Genomic DNA, 14,239 nt, shown 5'->3' with positions numbered 1-14,239 from the left:
ACAACCACCCATAGGAAATATAGATAAATGTTATCGGGCGTATTTGATTTGAGTTATTTCAAACAAAGTTAAATAAAACCGGAATACAGATTTTCACAATGTCTTTATTAATGCAAAAACATTTTATCATAAATAACAGCCCTACATTGAAACACTCAACAAAAGAGTATGTAGTATGTAGTCCTGCTGAAATTGATTCAAAAATGTTGCTACATCAATTAAAGTCCTGGCAGATGTTCTGTTCTTGAGCTTTGACTGATTTGCACCATTTGTATAATCATGCAAAAATTGGACAACAGATTATTTAGATCATTTTACTTTTTAGCGGCCTTATACGTTCCTTCATTTGGGATCGACCAAAGAAATCTTACCCCAAGCATGCATTGAATTATTCTGAATTTCATCTTTGATCAATGCAATACAGTGGGAAAGGGAAAGGGTACACAAAGTGGTGAAAACTGAGAGCAGGCTACATTGAAACATTACCTACATTAAAATCTCACAGTTTTTTTTTTAATTGAGTAATAGGCACTCTGGGTGTGCACCAAGGCATTGTTTTGGTTTTTGAAAACAGCTGAATGACATGGCACATTTGATCCCCATCGGAAATTGACGGTCCAATACTAACATGTAACATTGTTTATTTTATTTTCAGTTCTAAATCATTCTTCTAACTACACAAATAACTAAGTGTTCCTTCTTTGCATTACCAAAGTTCCCAATTGTTTCAATTCTTATTCTTCTCCAGATGACCAAGAGTCCCCCCCCTCCTCCTCAGAGTCCTCCCCTTCAACCACATCTCTACACAGCTGCTGCTTTGCCAGGGGAAGCCTTTGTTCGTCTTCTTTATAAAAAACAGGAGCTTTTGGTTCATTGGGTTCCATGTCCGTGTTACCATTTGCTACCTTGAGGTTTTCCAGAGTTTCCCAGGCTTCGCTGTCACCAAAGGTTAGGTTCTGATTAGATTGCTCCGCTTCTCTGTCATTTAAGATATCCGGTTGATGGGTGGCCCCTGTATCCTGGGAGGAACTCCAGAGCTCATTTTGCACACTCGAACAAAAAATGCTGCGAGTACCTTCATGCTTAGTTGTAGGCTGTTCCTCCGATATCTGAACTTGGAAGATGTCACATTCATCTGTCATTTTATCAGGTGATTCAGACTGAACAACACAAATGTCCTTCACCTCTCCTCCTGCCTCACACTCTGGAATAATGTTTTTTGTATCTCGTGTATGGCTTTGAGATTGTTCTGCAAATCGATCCCTATATTGTGGATGTTTGTTTGGACTCTCGAGGAATTCCCATGCTTCTGTTTGAGGATGTCCTTGATCTGTGGTCCAGTCAGAACCTTCCATTAGATGGTCTTGCAGACCACTGAAAAGTTCCTCTGTAGGAGGCTCCAGGTGTTGGAGAGGTACTGCCACATCTACCAAGTTTTCTGGATGTGGATATTTGACCCTTACATCCGGCTGAGAGCATTGGCTAGCGTTGGATGACTCTTCATCACCATCTGAACTATTTGAGTTGTTTAGGTTGTCCTGTCTTTCAGGCAAGCTATTGAGTTTGCTGGTGATTGAATCCTCTTCAATGAGGTCCACAGAGGTTTGAATAGATAGGTTTTGTTCATCTCCATCCATTTTCCATTGCTCATTAAACACATTGCCTTGATCCGGAACTTGTGTCCCATCAGCAGAACTTTCTTGGACAGAATCGTATTCATATGACTCATTTAGATGCATGGAGTGAGTCGAAGGTGCAGTGTCTGGATCGATTTGCTCTAAACCCTCACTTTTTAACATGTCAGCAGTATGCTGTTGAAATCTGGCACTGTAAGTGGATATGGATAGGACCTCCAGTTCCTTCTCAACGATTTTGTCAATGCTTTCTTCATCAAAGTGCTCCGAAGAACGTGATGTAGACTCGCCACGTTCTGTGAGTTCCTCTGTTTCATCGTCCGATTGGTCTTCGGCATCTCTCAAGATCGGATCTGCATGCTCACCGATCCCTGGTGTGACATACTCCCCAGCTTGGCCAGAGAACATACACTCTGTCTGAGCGTTCTCCCTGTTATACTCTTCATCCAAGGTTTCCCCTACGGCCTCTTCACACAAGTCCTCCATGGTTCCAAATCGTTTGGATTGACTTTCGCCCCAGGCATCAGTCCCTGCCTCCCCGATCTTCCGGCCTTCATCATAGTCACTGGACTCGCTCTCTTCAATGTGTGAGGCCTGAGTGTTGGCATCTGTCTCGTCACTCTTGTAGCGAATCAGAGGCCGCGTGTCGGCCAGTGTGTTATCCTGTGCATAGCTGTCACATTCCAGCTCAGTCCTCCATGAACTAGAGGCATTTGGAGAGTCGTCGTCATTTGCTTTCTCAGAGTCTTTTTCCTCATCTTGATCGGTGTCCGTGAGTTTCAGGGTCATATGAGAGTCGTCGTGTATTAATGAGTCAACCACATTCTTCATTTCTCGTTCCTCCTGCTCTGCAGACACGTACGCTCCCGGAGTGATATGTTGCGTTTCCCTTTCATCATTTTCAACATCCATGTTTTCTTTCTTCCCAGGGACGTTTCTTTCCATTACTTGATCCCATGTATCCATTTCATCCCCATCCGAATAAACTTTGTCTTCCAAATGTTCCTCGTGTTTCCAAGACCCTTTACATTCTTTACTGGCCTCTGTTAGGCCCATAGGTCCTGTCTCCTCATAATGGAACTCCTCATGCAGTTCTGTTGGCTGGTTGAACATGGTTTCCTCTGTCTGACTCACAGAGGCTGGACTGCTTGTGCTGGTCTCAAGTGTTGGTTCCATCACTGCTTCAGTTTCAGATCCTGAGCTTTCATCATTCATCCATGCTGCTTCTTCGCTCTCTGTTCCAGGACCTTCGTGCCATGCATGTATGGAAGAAACTGGAAGGTCAAGTTGAGGTCCTTCTTTTTCACCAGGCACCTTGGGAGTTACCTCATTCAAAATGTCCTCTGGAAAGGAAAAAGGCCCCTTTGGCTTTGTAACAGGACACTCTGTTTCAAGGATTTCTCTGGGCTTAGTACGTTCTTCAGCATCATCACTAAAGATTGGTTTCTCAGTTAGTTGAACCAGGTGACTGATAGACTGTTTTACTGGGGACAGCCCATCACTGTTCCAGTTTTCCCCCTCCTTTCTGTCCTGTGTAAGGGGTTTGTTCCGGTCAGATCGGGCCGATTTGACATCAACCTCTATCTCTTGCTCATTGGGCGAAGACAGCGGTTCATTGTAGCTGACTTCTTTACTGACTGTTTGGGGCCTGAATTGGACAGAACCTTCTAAGACTTTTGGGTAAGCTGACCTCCCATAGGCTGGTTTGCTAACATCAACCTGCTCTTCCTTTGCCTTCAGAGAACTCTTGTGTGTTTTACTGCACGTCACACTTTTTGGATTAGAGATAGATGTTATAGAAATGATATTAGTCTTGGATCTATGGGGTGCTGCCGGAATTGATGATAAAGCCCCGTTTCTGTGACTAGATAATGTCTGAATCTGTGAGCTTTGCTTAACCCCTCGAGGACTGGGTCTAGGATCTGCAAATAATAAATACAAAACGAGTTAGTATATATGTCTTAGTAGGCTTGAATGGCAATTACACAATGTAAAAAGGTATACTTTAAAAACAAACATTGACAGTCTTTTTTACGGTGCCAGCAGACATACAACAATACATTAATTTCAGTTTACGCTGTAAATCTCATACCCAATTCAAAAAACTGTGTCTCCAAGGCAGTATTAGGACATGAGTAATGGAGAGATATTGATCATGACTTATATCTCCTGCAGTCTGGGTTACCGGAAAGCATTGCCATATGGCTCAATGACCTTTGGGGACCCTCTTAGTTGGCTTTCATTACATAGCCGGCCAAAGTGCCTAGCTCAGCCCACTACTCAGACCATCCCCCCTAGTCTTTGTGGTCTAATGTGATTCTGTCTAGTACAGTAGAAGAATGAGTGTCCTCTATTATGATAATGACTCCTTTAAGGATATACTACATATGATGAAGCAGCAAATGGGAGTACTGTCTAAAGGGGTTGTACAGTAAATCACACTTCAATACTACGGCTAGGAAGAGGATAAGAGCATTAATATGGATGTGTCTCTCTGATTTACAGCATGCAATGAATATTATTTACCCATGTTGCAAACACTCCTAGGTTGATGTTTCACAACTTCCACTTTAAGGCTTTCACTGTCCAGTAAAGCTCTGATGAGAATAGAGGGGAGACACACATAAAAAACAGGCAATACTGCCGACATTATTATCATGAAAAGATTAATACCTTGGAACACCTGCAGGTTTATGGTGACACTAAATGATCTAATTTAGCAGGAGCTATTCTGCAATGATGTAGAGCTGACTTGGTGCGAGGGGAGTGAAGAATGGCTTTTGTTGTAATTGAACAACAGAAAGCTGTAAGCTCAAATCTCTTGTTATGGAAATGAGTGACATTGTCATTGTCATACCATCTGCAGCACATGATCCTATACCATCAATACCCTCCACACACACACATACACACAGACAAACACACACACTGTCCGCACACACAACCTCTGACAACCCCAAACATTGGGGCAGGTCAAGCAGCTCAAACAGCACTATTGTAATTCATTGATGTGGACTGTGCCCATTCCAACACACATTTGAATTAGTACCTCTTATGAAACAACTCCCATCAGAAAATGCATACACAATTGTTTAATCCAAAGATGTCCTTTGTTGGTAGTTGACTTGCGTCATAGCTTCCCTTTTTGACATGTTGTCACATCCAATATTATCAATATGCAAAGAAAAAGTTTGTAAAATTGTGTGCTAAAATATGAACTTGATGAATATAGCGAAACTAATATTTTGTTTCTCATACTCATTCCTTCCCCCATTCCTGTTACTCTAGAGTCCCATAGCTCCTAAATTATTTCTTCTTGTGTGTCTTGGAGTCAATACTGTGAGGAGAGGATGAAGGGGGAGGAAGAAGGAGAGAGATTGAAATAGAGACAGTGTTTGTGTGTCTGTGTGCGTGTGTGCGTGTGTGCAGAGAGAGGGAGAGAGAGAAAAAGAAAGACAGACAGAAAGAGAGAGACAGAAAGGAGGCGCCACGATAGACATCCATATAAAGTTACCCTGCTTAAGACAGCAGCTGAGATTACCCTTTTCAAAGGGCTGACCTTTCATCCAGACTACTGCGACCACTTGGACAAGAGACCATGGACATCCCATGTTCTCACTGGGGGAGGGGCACCATGTAACGTTTGGTTTGCAAGTTAAAAGGTATGTCTGAATGGGGTCAGTTGGACATTTTAATGTGTTTTGAAATGTCAGGAATGAAAGGTTCAAAAGAATTTGCTAAAAAGTGACTCTGGACAATTTAGTTAGTCTCACTGGAAACAAAATGAAAATGTGAGCATGGACAGACATCCAAAAGATTCTTAAAGGATTAAAACCTCAAAACCTGAGAACGTAAAAAAAAACCTTGGGTATTGATGCATATATATTTTTATATGAACCTAAACCCATAGTGGCTATGGGAGGAAATCACATCTACTTGATTAAGTGATGTTGACTAGGTGACGTTAAATGACTTGATTTACTATACCTGTACGTGACCACCTCCAGCCCTAGTGACATCTTCATCTGCAGCAGGCTTCTGCTGTTCATCAGCAACTCATCGATCTGTTGTCCCAGCTCCACCTTCTCCACTTCCAACACTTCCAGATGAGCCTGCAGAACAGAAACGTAAGGAGGAAGTGAGGCAACAAAAGGAAGCTGTGCTGTTTAGTAGCACACACAACATAGGAAGTGACATATTTGAAATGGAAGCATTCGATTTTGTATTGGTGTTGACCTCTTGGACAGGAGATGTCTTCCAAACCAGGCTATAGTTTAGAAGGGTTTTTTATCTTTCTGATATCCCTGTGATCCAAAAGTAATTCCCATAGCCCTGACCTATGAATATAGAGTCCTGTATGCCTTTCCAGACTTAGGCTTTTTATTCTATTAACATTTGAAATAAGAATACCATTCACCCTGGTAAAACATCTACACGAGTACTCTTTGGTCCAGATCATTTCCACAGGGTTTTAAAACCATTTTAAAAGACAAGGCCACACATGTACACAACAGACATGTTGTGACATTTCCACCACATAAACACAAGCCTCACTCAGACAGGACATCATTGAAAGTCCTGACAGAATAGGGCTAAACATAAGGTCATGTTCATTTGAGTCATGCCCATTTACCCAAGTTACCTTTGGCTATGAGGTATTCTTTTTGGTTGGTTGTTCCCCCCCCCCTGACTCTTAAGATTAAAGCACCAGTGGCTAAATCAGTATTCTTGTTTGAGATCCTGTCATTCAAGCTGCAACCAGAAATCTTTCCCTAAGGTAAATTAAGTTACAACTTGAACAGAAGTCAGTCAGGAAGTAGCCAGAAATCCTACCTCTGACCAATGAGTTGACAAAAACAATGACACTTCAACTTTGTAACTTCAAGTAACCTGTGAGTTTTACTGTTCATACCTGGAGTTGTTGGAACTCTTGGTTCTGCTGGTGTCTTTGTTGGACCACTCTCTTCTCCAGGTATTGCTTTAAATCCTGGGATGAGGCTAGTTCTATTTCCAGGGCCTGAAGCTTCATCTGGCTGTCATTCTTCTCTTGGCCCACCTGTGCCAATCGGGTCGAAGCTTGACTCAGTGACTCCTCCAGACGTGCCACCTGAGCCTCATACGCCTCGGTCGCTTCCTCCCACGCTCTGGCAGCCGTCTGGGAGTAGCCATCCCCCAGGTCCAGGAGCCCCAGCAGCTGGGATTCCACTTGGGCTGGCATGGGCGACGGTGTGGGTCTGTCATGGGCTAGCGTCGCGTGCAAGTACGCTACGTCCTCTTCGTGGATTTGTGTCTGGGAATTGAGCTCCATCTCAAATTGTCTGACCTTCTCCTTCAGCCAAATCTGAGCCCTTCTCTCTTCCTCCATCTCTTTTTCGCTGTCCACCAGCCTCTTCCTAGCCTCCCCGTGGGCATCTGCGACCTTCTGCCTCTGCAGGCTCAGGCCTCGGAGCTCCTCGCCCAGGCTCGCTATCTCCATCTCCACTTGGACCTTCTTCCTCCAAGCCACCTCCACCTCCAGTCTCGCTCCATGCAGCTCGTCCTCCAATTCCTCCCTGCGCGAGGCGTCCCCCTTCCCGTTGTGCCTCAGGCGCTGGACCTCCTGGCGGAGGACCTCGTTCTCCTCCTCCAGCAACCGGACTCGGCCCAGGTAGGTCCCCAGGCGGCTGTTGAGGTTGAGCATCTGGTGCCTCTCCTCATCCAGTGGGGTGCGGTAGAAACAGCGGGCGGTATGACGCTCCATGTCCTAAAACAACAATACAGGTACAATAAAAGAGGAAGAGGAAGGTGCTAAGGGGTTAATTCTTCCCTCTCTCCAAGCTTGAGTCTTTGTAGATGTGTGTGTGTGCTGCTACCGTGAGAGGCTCTGTCTCCTGAGCACTAGTGAAAGGCACTCCTCATACACTGGATGTAATGCAGGGGGGGGGGGCGATAAAGGGGAGGGAAGGGGGAGGATAGGGGGAGGAGACCAAGGGAAGGCTGTGATGTCGTTTCAGGTTTAACCCTCGCACTTCTATAACGTCTTCTTCTTCTGTATATTTTGTCTGCCTTTGCGGTGTGGATTCAACACGAAATATACAATTTGTTAAAATATAGACTTTACTAATGTCCAATATCTAATAAAGGATCACAACGAACTGACTTGCTTGTACTAAGTATTTCTGTTTCAAACCTCTTGCTTTACACTGATATCAAAGATTTATATGTACAGAGAAGTTTATGTATAAATGTAAGTGGTTGGACATAATTGCAAAAAAGCAGGTACCATTCTACGGGCTTCTATGTGCTTTGATAGTGGTGCTTCACATTATAGCAACGGTTCCATTTTGAACTCACTACCTCTCTCCAGTGGCCATCTTGCATACTTGCAACAAGAGAACTTCCAGCCAAGATGTGTCTTAGAAATTAAGCCATAATAGGATTGCAAGATGTTTGGAATCCTTAGATTTTGGCATTTTCTGCAATAGTAGTGGTCAGATTGTTCATCAATCTGGGGAAAGACAACATGAAGCAAATGTTGACGCAATATGTTTCCTGTGGCAACATCATTCATGACAGATTAGACTGATTCACAAATCTATGGTGATCACAAGAGTGTGTACTGTACCTATCACACAAATCCGGGAGTAAAAGGTCAAATGAAAGTATGAAACAAGTGCCAATTTTGTTGTCAAATATACATGAATTACCGGCAACCAATACATATTAGACAAACTAACCATATTTATCTATCCTACTGTTGCATCAACTCTGAGGAGCACTTTGAACAACTGTGGTTGGTCACATGCAACTAAAAAGCAGAAGTGGAGCAGAGGTACAAATATGGGGCAAAAAACAACAGCTGGAATTATCACTTAACCATCAGCAGAGTAGGTGTGATTTTCAATCGCCTACAAGAATTTGAAAAACTTAAATTAAACTTAAGGCAAAGCCTGCTGGTATATAGGAGACAGGACTGTTTCTACAATGGACGAAGAGTTGAATTATGCCACCCTACATTTCAAATCTCCAAATATTTATATAAGAAAACGTAAGTCTTGCCTATATTTCTTGTATTCATAGCTAATTGTTTTGTTTATGAGAAATATTGGATACATTCAATAGACTAAAAACATCTACATATTTGACAAGATTTAACTATCAATTTCGCACCAATCCTACCTTACAAACTGAAGCAAGACACTGAAATACTGCTTACATTACGGTTTTGTTTGCTGTACTTTAGATGACAAAGAAAAGGAAACAATATATTCAGATATAAAGATTAAAGAAAGTGTTCTTGATCAGACAGCTACTCCAGAAGGTACGTTTTCATAGGATAACTTAGTGATAGATATCTGAGATAACCATCTAATCTATAATCATAAGTAGTTTATCAACTAAAACCATAAGTGTAGTCACAAAAAACAACAGTACTGTTCGTTGAACATGAACAGTCTGAAATCCTGTAATCATTTATATCTCCCTCAGGGAATGAGAAACCCAATTCCCGTTGTCAACTGGTCAGAATGATGGGATTGTGTCTAGGCATTCTTTGTTTTTTGTTGGTAATAGCCAATATTGCCCTCAGTGTCTACTGTAAGTATAACTCAATATGTATATATTTGATCACAATTCCACGCCCCATCCCCCCGACACCATATATAATGACATACATTATTTAATTTCTCAATAGTCAGAGCTGTCATTGCTGAGATCAACACAAAATTGGTGAGTGAACTAAAATGGCTAAAATAAGTAATACCTGTTTGTGGCCAACCAGGTCGTTTTAACCAATAACTAATTAAACTAGTTGTGTTTTGCAGAGTGATTACAGCAACATCACGTCAGAAAATTATCTTTTAAATGTAGAGATGATCAACTTAGAAAGGCAGAAACAAGAGTTGTCAAAAGACAGGGATAGGCTCAACTGGACTCTTGAGGTCATACTTCAGTTTGACAATTTTCCAGTTCATGACTACTGTCCAGAGAAACAAGGAAATGCCAAAGGTAAGTCGGCCATCTTTCAAATAATCAAGAAACAGCCTTAAACATCTATGGTTTACTTCATGAAGTCCTTTTTATGCTTTGTGTCGCACAGAGAGAGAATGCAAACCCTGTCGCGATAACTGGATTGTATTTCAGTCTAGTTGTTATCAGTTCATGAATGGGTGGAGGTCATGGTCTTGGAGTCAAGATGACTGCAAATCTAAGAATGCTGATTTGATTGTCATAGAAAGTCAGGATGAACAGGTGGGATATATACATATACCCGTGTTTGTTTTGTATCAAACTTGTTATACATTGTCATTTAACAGACACCTATCCAGAGCAACTTACAGTAAGTACAGGGACATTCCCCCCAAGGAAAGTAGGGTGAAGTGCCTTGCCCAGGGACACATCATTTTAACCTGCAACCTTCTGAGTAATAGCCAGATTCCCTAGCCGCTCAGCCATCTGACTTTATACTCAATGATTACTTCTTGACTTTAGGAATTCATCAGTAACTACACCAAATTCTATTATGATGTATACCATGGCTACTGGATTGGTTTGAGTAAAACAGAGATGCCAAATCAGAGATGGATGTGGGTTGATGGCAGCAAGCTGACAACAAGGTATGGACCTACTTTCTGACACTTGTAAAAATTAATGTACATTTGTGATTGAATATACTGCTGCATTAATACAGACCTAACCTGTCTTCATTTACCAACTTAATAAAATACACCTACTTTGCAGTAGCTTAGAAGAAGTCTGATTTATTTTTGCACAGGTACTGGACACCAAGACCCATTGGTTCTGGAGGTGACTGTGTGTTGGCTATGCCACGAAGCCTTGGGTTTCCCAATATTATGACTAACTGGAATACAGCATCTTGCCAAATGCAGAACAGATGGATCTGCAAGACTAAGGCATTAATAAAATAAGCTTTTTACTTTTTGTATTGCATCTATATTACTGAACAGTAACAGAAAAAGGCACACAGAACCACAAACCTGCACTATTGGAAAATGTTACATTTGTATGGAAATTTGTGGAGACTTACACCTATATGTACACAAGTCAATTTAACACAAGTTACAAGTTAACTGTTTGATACGTGTGTAAACCCTTCTCTTTCAATTAAAGTATCTAAAACCATCATTGGGGTGTTGTATCACTGTCGGATATTTATAGGAGTGGAATGGTCAAACATAATAAACTACTTTAGTGATCCATATCTATAACAAGTCTCGGGTGAAGGCGTATGCTGGTTTGCCATCTAATACCTTTACTGACCTGCAGCTCATTGAGACACATTTAAAATGGGAAAAATAAGTATCAACTTGGGGGACAGAGCTTCAAGTAAACTGATAATTGTCATGAATTGCAATACATTAATACTTAAATAAAAAAGAAGTCAAACAGTTTATAATGCAATGGACATTTATGATATTACTGTATAATGCATTAGAAGCTGTAAAAGTACATACACCAAACACAAAGATGTGACTAGTTCACTTGTCTCTTACAAGCTCATGTTTAAAATGTTAAAAATGTTTACAAACCTTTGCCCATCTTTGTCTGCTAACAAATACATTACAATAAATATGATGGTAAATTTATCTGTAAAAAATTAATTACATTTACAGGATACGTAATGGTATTTATTCTGCTAGTTCTTTCTTTGCTGTGACCCAATGAGTCTGCACACAAGAGGGAACCAAGTCTTTCTATGTGGTTTCAGGTCATTTCCAGGGCAAGCATGTTCATCGATAACTTCATCAATTTAGTTCCATTTTCTTTTTGTTTCTCTTTTTCTTCTTTCCTTTAAGAGGTGTTTGCGCAAACTCTGTGTCCTAAATGATTTTCTCTTCCTTGCATTTTTTCTTTTTCCTCTTAATCTCATCCTCCGTTGGTTCAGGGTTATTAGAACGATCCACTTCTATAACAGGGTCCCTCTTCCTTTTCTTTTTTGGTAAAACCTCCTCAACAGTTCTGGTTTGGGAAGCTTCCCGGTCATTACTCTCCTCAACCACTGCGATCTCCCCTGTGCCCTTGGAGGACTTTTTCTTCTTCTTCTTCTTCTTCTGTTTGGTGTTAGTCTCTGCATCCGTCTGGTGCTGGGAGAGACTGTCTTCTATTTTCTGAATAGAAGCCTCTTCTGCAGTATTGGTCACTTGAGGGGTGACAGAGGTGTCATTTCCTAATTCGTTCAAAGTGCCACTATTCCACTCCATAACCTTTCTTTTCTTTGAACGTTTCTTCTTAGTTGTCTGAGCTTCAATTTCATTTTCTACTTGAGTAGGCTTTTTTTGTCTTGATGTGCTAATGTCCATCAACCCTTCACCATCACTGTTCAAACTTTTCTTTTTGTTCTTATTCGACTTCATTTCCAGATTAGTACTTTTAGTGACAATATCATCAGTCGTTATATCTTCTTTGTCCTTCCCCTCTTTTCTTTTAGCCTTCTTACGATGGGGCTCCTTAGCTGGTTCCTCCACCACATCTGGGGTTACAGGTTCTGTAGCGGTGGGTGTCGGTTGGTTCTTCTTGCCGTATTTTAACATGAACTCTTGCTCCTGCTGTTCCAGTCTTGCTAGCTTGGCACTCATGGTTAGGCCATGTCTGGCTCCCCTGGTGGGAAACAGAGGGAGGACCAAGTTTAAAACACAGTCTTACTAGTAACCAGTAGGTGGTTCAAACACAGTCTTACTACTAACCAGTAGGTGGTTCAAACGCAGTCTTACTACTAACCAGTAGGTGGTTCAAACGCAGTCTTACTACTCACCAGTAGGTGGTTCAAACGCAGTCTTACTACTCACCAGTAGGTGGTTCGTGAAATGTAAAATAAATCAATACAAAATTCAAGTCTTTAAGTTCACCAGAAAGGAACACCAAATAGCATAGACTGCTAACAATCAACTTACTTGTGAGCGGTGAGCCCACCACAAGCCTTCAAGAGATCAGCGTCCGATAACCTTCGCAAAGAAAATACATGGGGATTAGAACATGATCACGGCACTACAATGTAGACTAAATCCAATCTTTCCATAAATGACTCATATATTGGCACACTTTGATCCAAAGTGATGTCCAGACTAATATACAGATTCAATCAGTGATGGGGGTCTTACTTGGTGGTGCTGGAGAGGTCTAGTCTCTGGTCTTCATCGTCAGAGCTGCTGCTGTCATCTGAACTGGAGGACTTTTTCTCTGAGTGTTCCTGTCCTGATAGCAGAGTGGCTGACTAACAGGGGGACACGGATAGTAAAATGGTCAATATGATAGGCCTACATTGTTAGCTTTTGGACAATGTTTGTTATTTCCTGGGCCAAAGTAAGAAGTCATGTTACATTTTCCAATTCAACTCAAATTGAGTCGTCTGCACTATGAACTGTATAAGGCTGTAGTCAAACTTTTTTTAATTACCCATTGCTATTAAAAGGGAAGTTAAGTATTGTACCTTGACAAAGCGTCCATATAATTTGGCTTTGGCCAGCGATGCTTTTCTTGGCTTTTTGTTGGAGATCAAACCTTCCTCATCTTCCTCCACAAGCTTTTTCATCTTCACGCCATTCTAAAACAGTGTTAACCATGTCTTAGTTGTGAACGCACTTAATTGGACAGATACACATTCCTGAAGAGCAGCTTCGTACCTGGTCAGACTCCACCTCCAGACTGGACGAGGCTTTGTTGAATACATGGTCCCACCAGTGGAAGGTGAACTGCTCGCTGTGGCAATGTCCCACCCCACTCTTATCACATTTCACTTTGACTTTGATTGCCTCTGAAATACCATTCTCCTCTCGCCCTAAACCTTTACCTGGAGACAGTTTTTGACATGGTTAGACTAGTACAAACATGGATAAACAACTGGCCAGGCTGGCGATACGCACGCTAACTAGCTAAGGGGCTGAATGAACACTATTCTCTGCAATAGACTGTTTTCTAACTTTAACAGCTGACAACGTTACCTTGTTCCCAGCCATGACGCAGTAGCTGTTGTTCAGCGAATTTCATTCCACGGCTTTTCTCCTGCACAGTTTCAGCCATGTTTATCTGTGAATTACAAATTCAGAATCATTTTAGATCAAAAACATTTGATGACTGACCGTAGCCTATCTACTTTGTTTTAAAGAGCTGGTTCGTTGCTTTGATTCGTTTAGTTAGAGAACATGCAAAAACGGTATATGGTGGTAGTTTTTAGGATAGTAGAATATAGTTCATTGTGATTTTACCTCGCAAAAACTAGTTGTAGAAAAGCCATGCGGTACAACTAGAAAGTTGACATGACACCGGAAGTACAACGTCGATGTCAAGATACATTCAAAGCAAGTCCGGACATCACGTGATTGGCCTTCAATTGGATATCTTAGAATCGCAATAGAAATCTAGCAATCTTAATACATTCAATATAGGCGTGTTGTACACTTACACTTCGAGGGGTGTTTGCTTGTGGCTACAATCTAGCGCAGAAAACAGAGCATTCAAACACAACACTAAACGTTGCCGCGTTGAATGTACCCCATAAGACCCTAAATTAACTCATGATTGGATTTTATTTAGCCTACTTTGGTCCATTTTACTACTAGTTATAATATCCCGTAATAAGTTTATTATTGGCAGGTTGTATACAATGCTTA

At 41.5% G+C, this 14,239-nt stretch overlaps 3 protein-coding genes across 6 annotated transcripts; 1 reads left to right on the top strand and 2 right to left on the bottom strand.

Moving 5' to 3' along the window:
- Positions 1-106: 106 nt before the first annotated feature.
- nes (nestin) lies at positions 107-7,499 on the bottom strand. Its single transcript, XM_047043861.1, has 4 exons — positions 6,547-7,499; positions 5,622-5,746; positions 4,161-4,231; positions 107-3,556 (listed from the first exon to the last, which is right to left on the bottom strand). The coding sequence occupies exons 1-4, from the start codon at positions 7,372-7,374 to the stop codon at positions 735-737; spliced, it is 3,846 nt and encodes a 1,281-aa protein (XP_046899817.1). The 5' UTR covers positions 7,375-7,499; the 3' UTR covers positions 107-734.
- A 975-nt stretch (positions 7,500-8,474) lies between these two features.
- Positions 8,475-10,753, top strand: LOC124482740 (C-type lectin domain family 12 member B). 3 transcript variants are annotated; one of them, XM_047043237.1, is made up of 8 exons: positions 8,475-8,661; positions 8,857-8,934; positions 9,102-9,209; positions 9,307-9,341; positions 9,437-9,620; positions 9,712-9,863; positions 10,104-10,228; positions 10,387-10,753. In XM_047043237.1, exons 1-8 carry the CDS (start codon positions 8,598-8,600, stop codon positions 10,538-10,540), a joined length of 900 nt encoding a protein of 299 aa, XP_046899193.1. In that variant the 5' UTR covers positions 8,475-8,597; the 3' UTR covers positions 10,541-10,753. The 3 variants fall into 3 exon arrangements, with proteins under 3 accessions (XP_046899193.1, XP_046899208.1, XP_046899199.1); XM_047043252.1 differs by lacking the exon at positions 9,712-9,863 and adding an exon at positions 9,929-9,951 and having other exon boundaries at positions 8,492-8,661; XM_047043243.1 differs by lacking the exon at positions 8,857-8,934 and having other exon boundaries at positions 8,492-8,661.
- Positions 10,754-11,081: 328 nt separating this feature from the next.
- gpatch4 (G patch domain containing 4) lies at positions 11,082-13,941 on the bottom strand. Of its 2 annotated transcripts, none has more exons than XM_047043214.1 (7): positions 13,835-13,941; positions 13,571-13,655; positions 13,253-13,419; positions 13,060-13,173; positions 12,731-12,843; positions 12,524-12,574; positions 11,082-12,230 (listed from the first exon to the last, which is right to left on the bottom strand). In XM_047043214.1, the coding sequence occupies exons 2-7, from the start codon at positions 13,647-13,649 to the stop codon at positions 11,453-11,455; spliced, it is 1,302 nt and encodes a 433-aa protein (XP_046899170.1). In that variant the 5' UTR covers positions 13,650-13,655; positions 13,835-13,941; the 3' UTR covers positions 11,082-11,452. The 2 variants fall into 2 exon arrangements, with proteins under 2 accessions (XP_046899170.1, XP_046899178.1); XM_047043222.1 differs by having other exon boundaries at positions 13,253-13,422; positions 13,575-13,655; positions 13,835-13,908.
- Between the last annotated feature and the right edge of the window lie 298 nt (positions 13,942-14,239).

Source organism: Hypomesus transpacificus, chromosome 2 (genome assembly GCF_021917145.1).
Source record: "Hypomesus transpacificus isolate Combined female chromosome 2, fHypTra1, whole genome shotgun sequence".
Lineage (NCBI taxonomy): Eukaryota > Metazoa > Chordata > Actinopteri > Osmeriformes > Osmeridae > Hypomesus > Hypomesus transpacificus.
Note: the sequence above shows the minus strand (reverse complement) of the source record. Positions and strands in the feature narration are given on the sequence as shown.